The sequence below is a fragment of the Rissa tridactyla genome, chromosome 4 (genome assembly GCF_028500815.1).
Source record: "Rissa tridactyla isolate bRisTri1 chromosome 4, bRisTri1.patW.cur.20221130, whole genome shotgun sequence".
NCBI classification, from domain to species: domain Eukaryota; kingdom Metazoa; phylum Chordata; class Aves; order Charadriiformes; family Laridae; genus Rissa; species Rissa tridactyla.
In genome coordinates, this window is record NC_071469.1 from 9,938,198 (window position 1) to 9,951,013 (window position 12,816).

General features: G+C 38.9%; 1 protein-coding gene across 1 annotated transcript in view; it reads left to right on the forward strand.

Moving 5' to 3' along the window:
• KIAA1549L (KIAA1549 like) overlaps positions 1-12,816 on the forward strand; it is a 72,067-nt gene that overhangs the window by 41,588 nt on the left and 17,663 nt on the right. Inside the window, exons 13-15 of the mRNA XM_054200250.1 lie at positions 1,123-1,301; positions 2,922-3,139; positions 7,920-8,049. Coding sequence (XP_054056225.1) covers positions 1,123-1,301; positions 2,922-3,139; positions 7,920-8,049 — 527 coding nt within the window. The remainder of the gene's footprint in view (positions 1-1,122; positions 1,302-2,921; positions 3,140-7,919; positions 8,050-12,816) is intronic.

Genomic DNA, 12,816 nt, shown 5'->3' on the forward strand with positions numbered 1-12,816 from the left:
GTTACCACTGTCAAATATTTTCTTACCAAAATCACTGGCTGTCTAAACTGCTGAGTTTATACAAGTCCATTGTAATTTGTGCGGTGATTAAATATTAAAACAAAGTGTATTTTCAGAGGAAATAAATTTAGAGCAGACCACTTTGTTCTTTAGCAGAGGATCTCTGCTCCTGTCAGTTAGGAGACGGAGCAAACATTCTTCCCTCTAATAGCATAATTATTCAAAAATGTCTGCAACAATTTCTTTATAGAATGTGTGCTCACGCTTTAGAGTCATTCTTTTATTCCAAAATGAGGATAAAAGGTTTAAGATTCAACAGCTGACAAGGTGATGCAGGTTTACAAACAAAATTTGGAGGAGAAAGGGCCCAATTGTATGTGAAAGAGTTTTCCATTGATATAGAAATCTAAAACTAAAAATGCTTCGCCGTGCCATTTGATTTTAAAGATTTTCAGAAGCCTTCTCCTGTCTCTTATGAAATTTTAAGAGTTTAACTTTACAGCCACCTGAGGTACTGCTTTGCAAAGCAAAAAAAAAATAACATAAACTTGGACACCACCAGTCTCTCAAGCAAGTTTTAACGCACAACGGTAATGCTTTCATTTTAACAGATGGCATTTTTAGCATTAATAACTTTTGCTAGAATCAGTAGGTTTATTTTTCAGATTTTGAGAATGCCCGTGCTCTTGCAGCATAAGACACAAAAAATACTGCACTCAGGTTGGATCAGGTGCAACTACAGATGCCTTGGCCTGTGGAGACTTGTGTGTGTGTGCGCACATGCTGTGTCCATGTGAAACCTAGGAAAAGACGTACTTTGGCTCTCATTGTCATTTCCATACAATTTTCTGTGTCGTTCTTTTTCTCCTTTTTTTCTTCTCCCCATCTTATCAGTGCATATTGGAAATCAACCTTCTTCGGGGGAATGCCAGATAATCCTTTGAATACATGATATTATCTTTAATCTACTGGGATTATTTTCCAGTGTAAAGGTCCCCCAGGTCTGCTCCTTGAGTGTACCGAGCACATCATTAATCTGAAGCATGTGCTCACTGAATTTCACCTTGAACATGCAGTAAAAGTATCTGTGTCTTTATGCTGAACAAGTTTGATGTGCTTTAGTGCCCGTAAGTGATGAAGAGGAAGGAGGCATTCTCTTTGATAACATCGCCAAATCTGCCATCGACCCCTTCGACACCTCTTCTGGATCGGTACAGCTGATAGCTATCAAACCCGTGGCACTGCCTGCTGTTCATGCTGCATCAGACAGGAGCCAGGAATCTGCCATCATTAACGGAGAGGTAAGGACTGTCTGATAATGTCTCCAGCTGTTTCCTTGGCTACGTCCACAGGCGGAACAATCGTAAGCCTGTTAGAGTTGAGGACTGGTAGGAGCTTTTCCTCCTGATGCTATATAAAGTCCCATTAGTGTTGTGGGCTCAGAGATGTGAGAATTTGAGATCTGCTCTTTTGTAATGCACCTTGTGACCTTGGAAGAGGAAACTGTCTGTATTCCTACCTTCTCAATATCCTTCTCTCCTATCATATTACTTTTAACAAGATGAGCAATGAAGGCAGAGAGCAGAATAAGATCTTTGTCTACGCGAATTCTGTGGCTGAACACGGAAATACATATAGATCATCCGAGTCCCAAGCTGCTTTCTATAATGAGCAAGACATCTCATTCGAGCAAGAAGGGGTGGAACAGGACCGTGGCTTTGCTTAGGCTGCGCTCCAGCCTGCGCACAGAGCGTGCAGTTGTTTCCTGGGAACAAAGTGGGATGGCACAAGTGTCTGATCCAGGCACTGGCCAAAAACAATGCTTTGCCTTCAACACTTATATGATTATTCATGTTTTAATGTAGATTTAATCAAGACCGGTCCATTTAGAAAGGACCTAGGCCTTTATATAGTTGTTAAACATGATGGGGACAAGCCAGAGAGGTGTCTTGTTTTCAGACTCGCACTGCAACAGTCATTTAAAGATCAGCCAGAATCTCCCTGATGCTATTTAAAAGCAACAGGGAGGGCTGCTGCCGGAGACACAGTAAAAGACAGTGTCATCAGGCTTCCCGTGTGGGCCTGGGTTAGAGCAGTCTGCCGTGCTCCATTTCGTACCTGTATTTTAAGCCCTGACGTGCCACGTAGTTTCCAAACCCAGAGAAAGGCTTACTTAGATTTCAGCATCTATCTCCTGTAAGTCAACAGGATGGCACTCCTGGTGCTGTGTGCTCTCTTGTACATACATTTCTTGAGATTTGTGAGAAGACTAGAGTTTGACTCCGGAAGAACAAAGCCCAAGTAAATTGCTCATTTCCATGTAACTGACAATTTGAAGCAGGAGGGAAATTATCTCAATGCTTAGGAGCATCCATGGGACCTGAGTTGTACCAGGTCAGACCAAACACCCACTTTTTTAAGGATCCTGTCTCTGACACAGGCCTGTAACAGATTTGTAAGGAAGCATATAAATAAGAGGAACATATGATGATATTTCACCAGAATTCTTCCCCAGCCACCAGTGATGACTTATTGAAGGTTTTGTGAGGGGCGATGTCTCTGTATTTACCGGACCCTAGAAGAGTTTTCATCAGTGAGTTCTCCCCGTGGTGCCCAAAAGCAAGCACGGCGTTGGGTCACGACAATTGGCTAACATCATCGGTGTTTTTCTTCAGTGGGTGTATCTGAGTCACTGTTGTGATGGTACATAGTTTTTAGGCTAAAATTATTTAACCATCTGCCAAGCCATAAAAATGCAGCGACTCTGTTCACTTGCAGTTCCTCGCTGCTTACAGATGGCACGGTGCGGTAGAAAAAGTGCTTTGTAAAATGACACATGCAGCGCATCAAACACACTCCGATGATACTGTTTGGAAGTAGCCAGCCCAGCACCATCCTTGAAACATCTTTTTGCCTTTTAGGTGAACAAGGCTTTGAAGCAGAAGTCCGATATAGAACATTACCGCAACAAGCTGCGCTTGAAAGCCAAGAGGAAGGGGTACTATGATTTCCCACAGGTTGATAGCAACAAGGGTCTGACAGAGAGAAAAAGGATGTATGAAAAAAACCAGAAAGAATTTGACCACATTTTGGATCCAGATGCAGATGTCTCGTCTCCATTTGCTGAGCCTAAGAACAGGTGAGACTTTTTACATGCCGGTCTTCATCTGGGAGGAAAGTCGATGTCCAGGGGTTGTAGGGAATCAAAGGGGCCGTTCGTAATGAGTCAGCTGTTTGCTGTATGGTCAGCTGGCCCCTCCTACTTCATGAAGAAAATTCGTGTAACCCATGATTATTTATGAAAGTATGTTATCTGGTAAAACTGCAATGTGGTTAAAAAGAAAGAAATGGAAAGACAAAAAAAAAAAAAAAATAAGGCAAGGGAGTGTTGCAAGGTCTTGTGAGTCATTTTCCAAGTAAGGTAAATAGAAAAAGTGGTAGTAAATTTTTTTTTTTTCTCAGTAAATTTACTGAGAGTGGACTTAACCCAGGAAGTGAGCATCTGAATTCATTCTTTTCCAAAGTTCAGCGGTGTTATTATTTTGTCATTATTTTTACCTGAATATAACCATTGCAGTAGGCATAAGATAACACAACCAGTACATTGTCCATGTATTTCAGTAAGTCCTGCAGGGCTGGTATCTGTGTGGATGTGCACGTACCTGTTACTGGTGGTCTTCCTGTGCCTTTAACAGAGAAATTAAAAATTCTCTCATCTGTGATGTGAAGCTGGCATATTGTATAACAGGACTAATGTTTGATTAACACTTCGCTGTCTCTTGAAGCTGACACACCAGTAGTATTCATCTCCCCATTTTAGAAACAAGGGGGAGCGTACACGCTGGTTCTGCCTGAGCCTGCTGTGGGTGGGTGGGTGGACCTGCTCCGCTGCTGGTGCTCTCTGAAGCACAAGTCGAGAAAACGAAAAGAGGAGATCAAACCAGTCCTACCCCAGGAATGGCACAGTATGCAGATTCCTCTTCCTTTGGGGTGGTGGAGGTGTGAAGGATTATAAGAGAGTGTGTTTGCCATTGCACCTCGCACCACGAGGGCTCTGGTTCTTACTGTAATCGGGGACCAGCAGCAGCTGATCCATGAGAGAAAAAGGGATACTGAAGTACAGTTCCTCTGGAAGTGGTCTTATGCCTGAAGGTGCGATCTTGCATCCCGTGTCCTGGAAAGTTCAAGACCAAAGTTTTCCAATGAGCATAAATCATGACTGCAATCAAAGCATCAGTGGTGACGCAGTCTTTGCACACAGTGCAACTTTAGCGGTTACCCTTGGGGCACAGAGATGAAAAGGACTGTAATAGGAATTATAAAAGGAGCGTTGGCTTCGAACCTCGGCAAAACCTGTGCTCAGATGAACTTCTATAGGTCTAGAGTTAAATGACTGAGGGATACTGCCCTCGATGGGCTGTTTCCCAGGGTTGCACTGGTCAATGAAGAAAAAAGATGCTGACTGAACTGTATGTTATGTCCTTGCTGGAGGGTCTGGGGCATCATTTCCTTGTGCAGTTTTCCAGTGAAGGAGGAATAAATTCCTCCAAATGCACAGAAAAGGTAAGATACTGAACCCTCAGCACCCAGGAGCCCTCCTCTGTCTGCACAGCCTGTCCAGAAGACATAAATGAAACAGGAGAAACATTGATATGTGTGTCGTACATATAGTGATGGACTGAGGCATTACTTTGGATATTTACTATGTGTCACATGCCATGTAGGAAATGTTTAAAGCATTACACATGAAGCTTTAATGCGAACCATCTGCTTTTTGTTAAATATACTGATGTTTGTTTGTTCATGTGCCAATGCGCTGAAAGGTCCCGTAGTGCATTTTTTCTGCGTGCTTTCGAATGTGTTGTGTAAAGCTGTCATAGTCTATTTGAGATAGTGATCACTGGCATGATGTAAACTGCTTGAAGGCAGGTATACTGCTGTAGAGGAATGATTTCATTCTGTAGCTGAACCATAAAAGGCTGACTGCTAGATTTGCTCTTTAAATATATAGTCTCTATGCCTACATAGGAAGAGAGAAGAACCATTCCTGATGCACTTTCTGTAAGGACACAAGCATTTAGGGAACTTCACAGGTGTTGCAGATGTTTCCAAACAAACCAATTCCAAAGTCCATGCTAAAATTTCCAAACTAAGACCTGGAACTGAACTTGATATTTTGCAACACACATGACAGCACTATTGCCTTCATTTTACTACCTAAAATAAGGTGGCTAAATCGGCATAGTCCTGGAGGAAAACCTTGAATAATACTGCAACGCAATGTGTGTTTTGGTTATCGATAAGTGAATCTATACAACTGCATTTCTGTAATGAAATAAAATTGCTTTTAAAGCAACCTAGGTTAGCATAAAGCTGAAAAGATTTGATTTTTAACTTTTTCTGCTTTGTATCATTATTTTTTGTATCATTATATTTCCAGCAATTAAAAACTGAAAAAATAATACATTTTTTTAAAAATAATATCACTTAGAAGTAAGTAAAAGATTTCAAAGTTTCTAGGGAAAAGGTCTATTCCACTCTTTTCTGTTTTGTGTATATTCCACTAACTTAAATCACATTATTACAGCATTTCCAAAATATAGCAGAAAATAAAGATGCAGTTGATTACGTTATTCAAGATCATCTTTACATTTTGGATCTGTTTTAAATTGCACTTAAAAGTGATTTACAAAACGTCGCCACTAAATAATTTGATTTGTTCAAGAACACAAACAGCTTTGTGCTCTTAGTACCTTTGAGTCTTCTGTACCATAAAATTCATGTTTTAAAATGTTCCAGTTGTGTTCCCAGAAGGCGCCCGCTAACCCATTTGAATGCCAGTTGTTCGCATTCATACCTCCTTTCTCATTAGTAAAACTTTCTTAAATGAGCTGATTGGCAATCTCAAGGCAATTTTTAAGAGCCTACAGATGCTATGCACTATTCTGGGGTTTTCTTTAATAGTTTGTAATCAGGTCAAGAATCTGCACGTATTAGAGAGCTGTATATTTGAATCCCTTAGAAAATATATCACAGCAGCATCAACTAAGTATTTATGGACCTATTGTAAAACACGTATGAAATTTTAGAGACCTTTAATGTAGGATCATAAAGATTGTCAGATCCGATTAGCCTTAGCATAACCTAGTTCCCCATGTTTTCTGGTGATACCGACCGTATAGTCTTGGAAGAAACAAGATAAGGCACTTTAATTTATTCGATATTATATTTATAGGGGAAATTTATTCCAAAACCTCTGCTTGTCTTCTGCTTTGGCAGTGCATTTGGGACTTTCAACCACACGCATGGAGATTTGTGATTAGAAGTCACACAGAAGTTTTTGAAAGTTGCCTTAAAATTAAGTACATGCTTGAGTACCTGGTTTAATCGGAAGTGTGAAATTGATATTTTTTTTTTGTCCTACCTTTTACCCTATCTGATCATGTAAATGTCTGTCTGTCTGGATTTCTGCAAACCGGTTTCTGCGGCTCTAATCTCTCAAGGTAAAAAGTTCTGTTAACCGAATCTGTGACATCTGAAGAATTAGTTCTTCTTATCAGTGAGTTTATTTGGACTGTGTTGTCTTTTCATTTCATTGGTGGTTCTTGAGAGTTTAAACCATGAAGTCTTTGTAATTGCTGAACAGAACACAGGCTACTTAACACAGTTTCCTCTTATGTCACTTACAGAAATGGTCCTGGGCTTTTCAATATCTCAAATATTGTAGTAGATCTCTTTGTAATCAACTCAGTCATTCCCAAACATTTAAAACTCTGGAGTCCTCATTTTTACCCCACTTAATAACTCAAATAGAGCTCTCGGCCACAGACTCACTTTAATGCAAGCATTTTTTGCCCTTTGATCAAATATTAGCACAGGATTGCGTTTTCTCTCGCCTTACCTGGCAAGCATATGAGAATGATGGAAAAGTCACTGAAGCCTTCTCCCTTCAGTAGTCCCCTTTCAAATTTCTGCTTTTAGCTCTTTGACAAGCTGACTAACCGCCAGATATATTATGAGAACAGCATTTCCTAAACTTTTTTGCTTTAGATGTAGCCTTCTTAAAAGATGCAGCTTGACGAAGCATGAAGTTCCTGTATCACGATTTGGCAACCGCTCCTGAAGGGTTTATGTAGTACAGCTATGTTCTATATCTTACAGAGAAAGGCTATGTTTGTTTTTCTATAACCAATAACAAGGAAAGAAATGGTTGCGTTGGAAAGATTACAGGATATTTTGGGTATTGGGTCATTTGCTGTCCCCTTGCCTCCGAGCACACCGCGGTGAAAGCTCAGTGCCTAGGGATGCCCCAGTGCTGCTCAGAGCTATGCTGGAAGCGGTTTAATCCCAGGGAGAACAGCTCTCTGATAAACTTGTGACTGGTTACCAAACTGGCTATTTAAAACCAGCATCTTGCAGGCAGTTCCCTCCCACTCCTGCCTCTCTTCCTGTTCACTTTGCTGGGTGTTTGTTTCAGTGGAGCGTTGCTCCGCTTCCCTCTCGTTGCTCAGGATCAGCAACCAAAGCCTCTGCTCCCCATCTGAGTGTGTATTATTTTTTGATAATAGCACCTATTAATTTTTTTATGAATTTGAATCATATCAGCTCAGGTTGAAAGGGTTCTGATATCTTCTTGGGACGTATTTCATCTGATAAGCTCCCATATATGATGTCCGTGTCTTTTATTAGCTTTATTTTCTTTAACAGTAAATAAAATTAATGATCTCTTAATAACATTATTGATTTCTAGCACTTCATATACATAGAAAGAATAATAGAAATAGAAAAGAATACCCTATAATAAAGCGGCATTTTTATGAACCTCATCATTTTAGAATAAAGGTAAGTGCTGAAAACTGCTGCCTGTCATTTTTTCATTTTGTTTTTGTTTTACTGTTTTCTTGTTTCCTGTTTTCCAGGCAACCGATGAAGAACTCTGTATACAGAAGCAGGCAGTCTTTGAACAGTCCTAGCCCAGGAGAAACTGAGATGGATCTTCTTGTGACTCGGGAAAGACCTAGACGTGGAATCCGTAACAGTGGATATGACGTAAGTTTATCAGATACACGCAGTGAAATTGGCTCAACAAAGTCTTAACTTACTCCTAAAACCAGGAAACTATTGATAAGCTGCAAGCCAGGGGGCCACTGGGTATTTAATGTTACAGTACGTTACATGCACTCAGCGTCCTGAAAAAGGCTCAGGATACTCAGAGCACAGACTCTTTCACGTACTTCATAGCTCTACATCATTTTACGGTCTGAAAAGCAAACAAAACATTTGCACTGAAACTCATTATTTGTCAAAGTATTACATTTTGAATTTAGATACTTCTAAGTACGCAGCCACTTAAATGACACTGAGTTTATTTTTATTGCAATTAAAATCCTCTTTTCTGTACCCCTGGTGCTGGTCTCTTGATTCAGAAGAATGGACGATCAATTTCTGGGAATTTCACTTAAACCCAGATGTCAGTGTTTTGTGGAAATCCCCTAGGAACAGATATTGTCCTTTTACTACATTGGAAAGGGGAGAGTTTTGAATAGGTAAATGTCAAAACCAGCCAGAGGAGATGTTGGCTTATGGTCCAAGGAACACGCACGGCCAACACAAGGCTAGACTAGACACAAGGCTAGTTGTCTTCTGCAGTCTGCACACACACTGGGTGTCAGTTGACACTGCGTGCACCCAGAATGAGGATAAAAATAGTCCCCACACCAGGGTTATGTAGAATTTTTCAATCCTTCGCCAAAATGCTGTAGCTCAGCTATTCCTGAAAATCAGTCCCTGGAAAAGGTCTAATCCGTTCTGGAAAATAAGGAAGTTCATCTGGTGGTTGTTCATCTTCTAAACTCTGTAGTTGACAAGCATTTTGTGTGGGACTTAATTGTCAACTCTCTCAACTGCCAGGGATGCGTTTTTGGCAAGGTGAAGGAATGTACCAAGGTCAGGGGATGCGTTCAGGGAAGCTCAATTCTTTTTAAGAATTCTTCAGGGCATGTTGTAGGTGTCAGATTTCTTAAATGATTTCCTGCATTTGGACACTTCCCATCAGATTGCATGAGTCATGTTGTGCCATGTAAGTGGGATGACTGCTTCACTGCTTTCTGAGGCACTAGAATACATCGCTCTAGCCTGGAAAAAGAACGGTATAACCTGATAAAACAGCGTTTACATTTTGCAAAAAGATAGATCTATATATATATTTTTTACCCCGCTTAAATATTTCCTTTATTATTGGAGTTTTCTTAGATAATAAAAACATTGTTAAGCCAGGCTCCCTCAGTATCCTGAAAAACATACGTTTCAAGAAAGCAAGAATTTTTTTTTTAATATGCTAATATAAGGTAGTTTTTCATAGGTGGTCTCTTCCTGAAATGAATGTTGAAAACATTCTGGGAATGGGCATGGCTTCCTGCTATTAGTTCAAAATTAATACGCTGTAAGTAGTTAGCAAAAGATTTTTAAAATATATTTTAATATATTGTGTATACAATACATAAAATATATTTTAATGAAAAATAGTTTAAAACCTTGAAAGCAGATTAATGAGCTTATGCAGATTCTGAAAGGTCCTAAAAGCAATGCTAAACTCTGAGATGTGTGCACATCACGCATGAGTTTGCTTTTACCTTTCTTTTAAGGTTGCGGTTGGGCGAGCTGTCCCTGGCACAGTCTTTTTTTACTGAGAAGTTACGTAAAATTCCTTGTGCCCGACGTGCTGCCGATTCACTGCAGTGCACTGCTTCTAACTCTGAATGTATTTCCTGTCTGAAAGCAGAAGAATGCCGGGGGAAAATGGGACAGGATATTGAAATTTAGTTCCCAAGCCTCAGCGTGCAGCGTGGGCTGGTTTCCCTCGCTCCCGTTTGAGGTTGCTCAGAGCTGTGCCGTGTCTGACAGGCTCCGTCTCCCAGGATACCCACGGGCGGGCACTTATATCTATATTTATGCATGGAATTCGTGTGGATCTCGCCAGTGGTGCAACTAAACACCTTTGTAAATCTGACCTCTGAAAGTGGGTGAAAAAGGGCTTGTTTGTATGCCGAGTCTTGTGTCCTTTCTTTTTTATCGAGTAACTTCTTGTACCGTTTTTTGACACCCACTTTGTCGTTCTAAAGGTTCCAGCTTTCTCAGATTACTGCTAACCTCTTCCTCCCAGATTATTTAGCAACAAGTCCTACCGATGAATGGTGAAATTTGTCTTTCATAAGCAGTTCATAATGATCAAATTAATGAAGCAAATAGCCCATATTTTTCTTTTTACAAATTAACAAGTAACTTTTTTTTTTTGAGCTGTTACCAGTATGCCCAGTTATTTGTTGAGTTTATCTTCTCAACCATGATTTTTTTTTTTTTTCAAGAAAAAGAGAGTAAGATTCCCCACACGCTTCAAGAAAACTCCTTAAGAGCTGCTAGACTCATAAGCACAACCAGATCCTCAGAGTTTATGATCTGCCTGATTTTGCCTTGTGCTTTAAATAGGAGAGGGAAGTAAGAGCTCAGAAATCTGCCATTCTATACTATTGATTTTTTTTTTTTTTTAATACGGTTTAACATTCAATTATGGTTTTCTAAAAATATTTCCCTTCCTATAATGATTTTTTTTTTTGTGATACTTCTCTGAATCATGGTTCTGTTTCTCAGAGCTAAAACCTGGTCAGGATATGAGGTTCAATAGTTACATACCTGTCCATATAGAATACGTAGCTTTTTGTATTATTTTTGAGCGTACATTCTACTGTTTGATGTTCTGAGTATATTATTTGCCTTTATAATATCTTTTATAAATGGATTATCTTTGAACAGTACCTATCTTTCAATTTTAAATAATCCCAAGAGGGTTATATTATCACCACCTAGCGAGTAGACTAAGGAGACTTTATTAACATGCTTATTATGTCCAACACATTCACAGAACATTGTGAGTAGAGAGAATGCTACACTGAAGGAGTCTAGAACCTTTAGACTGATAACGAGCTTTATACTATGGCGGAAAATATTTATGCTCTTTTTGGTGTGAAAGGAAGAAAATGACCTTATTATATGTATCTAAGAGACCAATATGCAGACGAATTTGCTGGCATAATTTTATTTATATAGTTAAATTAATGTAACTCCTCAAAAAGCTTACACGTTAATGTTTGCAGGAAGAATTTTACTGATATAGTTGCAGCAGCAGTGTTATAACAGAAGTGTATAAACTCTCAGTGCAGGACTCTTCTTTCTTCATGTAATTCCAGTTCCCTGTATTATATAATATTACATAATAACTGTGTATGAAAAAATCTGTATTTTTATAATGGTAAAGTTAATGTATAATGGCATCTATTTATGATACTTACATGTTTCAATTGGCATGAAATCAAACGACATACATCAGAAAATGATAGGATGAATTGAAATAAATTTTAAAATTTGAGGAAAGCTAATGCTCACCAGCCCCCTCCAAATTTTTCGTGCCAAATTTTATATTGATAAATCAAAGCTGACTTAACGTTGACTACTAATATGCATCCTTTATTCATATGATATATTTTAGACATTCTATAGAGGTCTAATGGCTTCATCATGGTTGTAGTAGAGGACTTGATTTATTTCAGCGCTGGGTACTGGTAGGTCTCTTGCGGGATTCCATTCACTGACAGTTTTACAGCGGTGAGGAAATAGTAGAGCCACGGTTAGGAATCATCCAGTTGGGGCAGTGTGATTTCAGAGGCTCTTTGGCTGCACTTATACGTGCAAACTACCATTGCATTTTACAGTCAGGGTTCTAAAATTTACCTGACTTTTATAGTCAAGCTTCTAAAATGTACTTGATTTTTGGTTACCTTACCTTGTAATGAACAGATAATGGAATCAAAATGCAGGGAAATTTTTTAGTCGAATGTTTCCTACAAAGCTTTTCAGTTTAAGGTAACTTTGTGCCATTACATTGTTCCTCCCCGAGTCTGATATGTGTACCACTTAGGAAGCCTAAAACTGGGGTTTGTGGTTTTGAATTTGGCTAATATACCATATATATATAACTACATAAATTACGGTTAAAGTCTAATACTCAAATTATTACTTATTCCTTTGAATAATTAATTTTCCTTTTTTTATTGCTGTATTTTCATTAAGTACAAAATATAGCTATAACAGCTAAGAGAGAAAACAAATTAAGATCTTTTATTTAAATGTATTATCAGTCTTTAGAATAAACATGTAATTCTTCTCTGAATGGCTGATAAAAGAACGTCAGTTTGATACTTGACTTTGCAGATAAAGAAATATGTGCTATGACAGTCCTATGATATATATGACCACACATAGCTTGCAAAAGATTGGGGACACAATTGCTTATCTAGGCAGGTATATAGAAAGTTATTGCACTGTTACATGGAAAAAAAAATAAATGCCACAGCAGGAGCTGCAGAGCACTCAAGTAAATTAGCAGGGCAGTGCTGGAATTTTTAATAAGAACATCCTGTTGTATTCTTTCATTTGTGGCTATTTTAAATGCTAACACAATTCTAACTGCGTGCTATATATAGGAGGAGGTACATATCCTATTCGTCATTCCGGTTATCCTAGTGTCTCGAATTCATTTTACTGATATTTAAAGAATTAGAAATTGGTTGCTTTTTCAGATTGCCTGTTAATTTTTTAAAACCATAGCCTGGAAAACTAATCTTACAGAAGATAGATGAAGTTAGGTATTTCACTGTCAATTTCATATAATATGATGGGTTTTTTCTGTTTTGGATTTACAGGCAAAAAAATGGGGGGGTGATTTCTGTTGGTACTTATCTGTACAGAAGGAATTACCCCAGC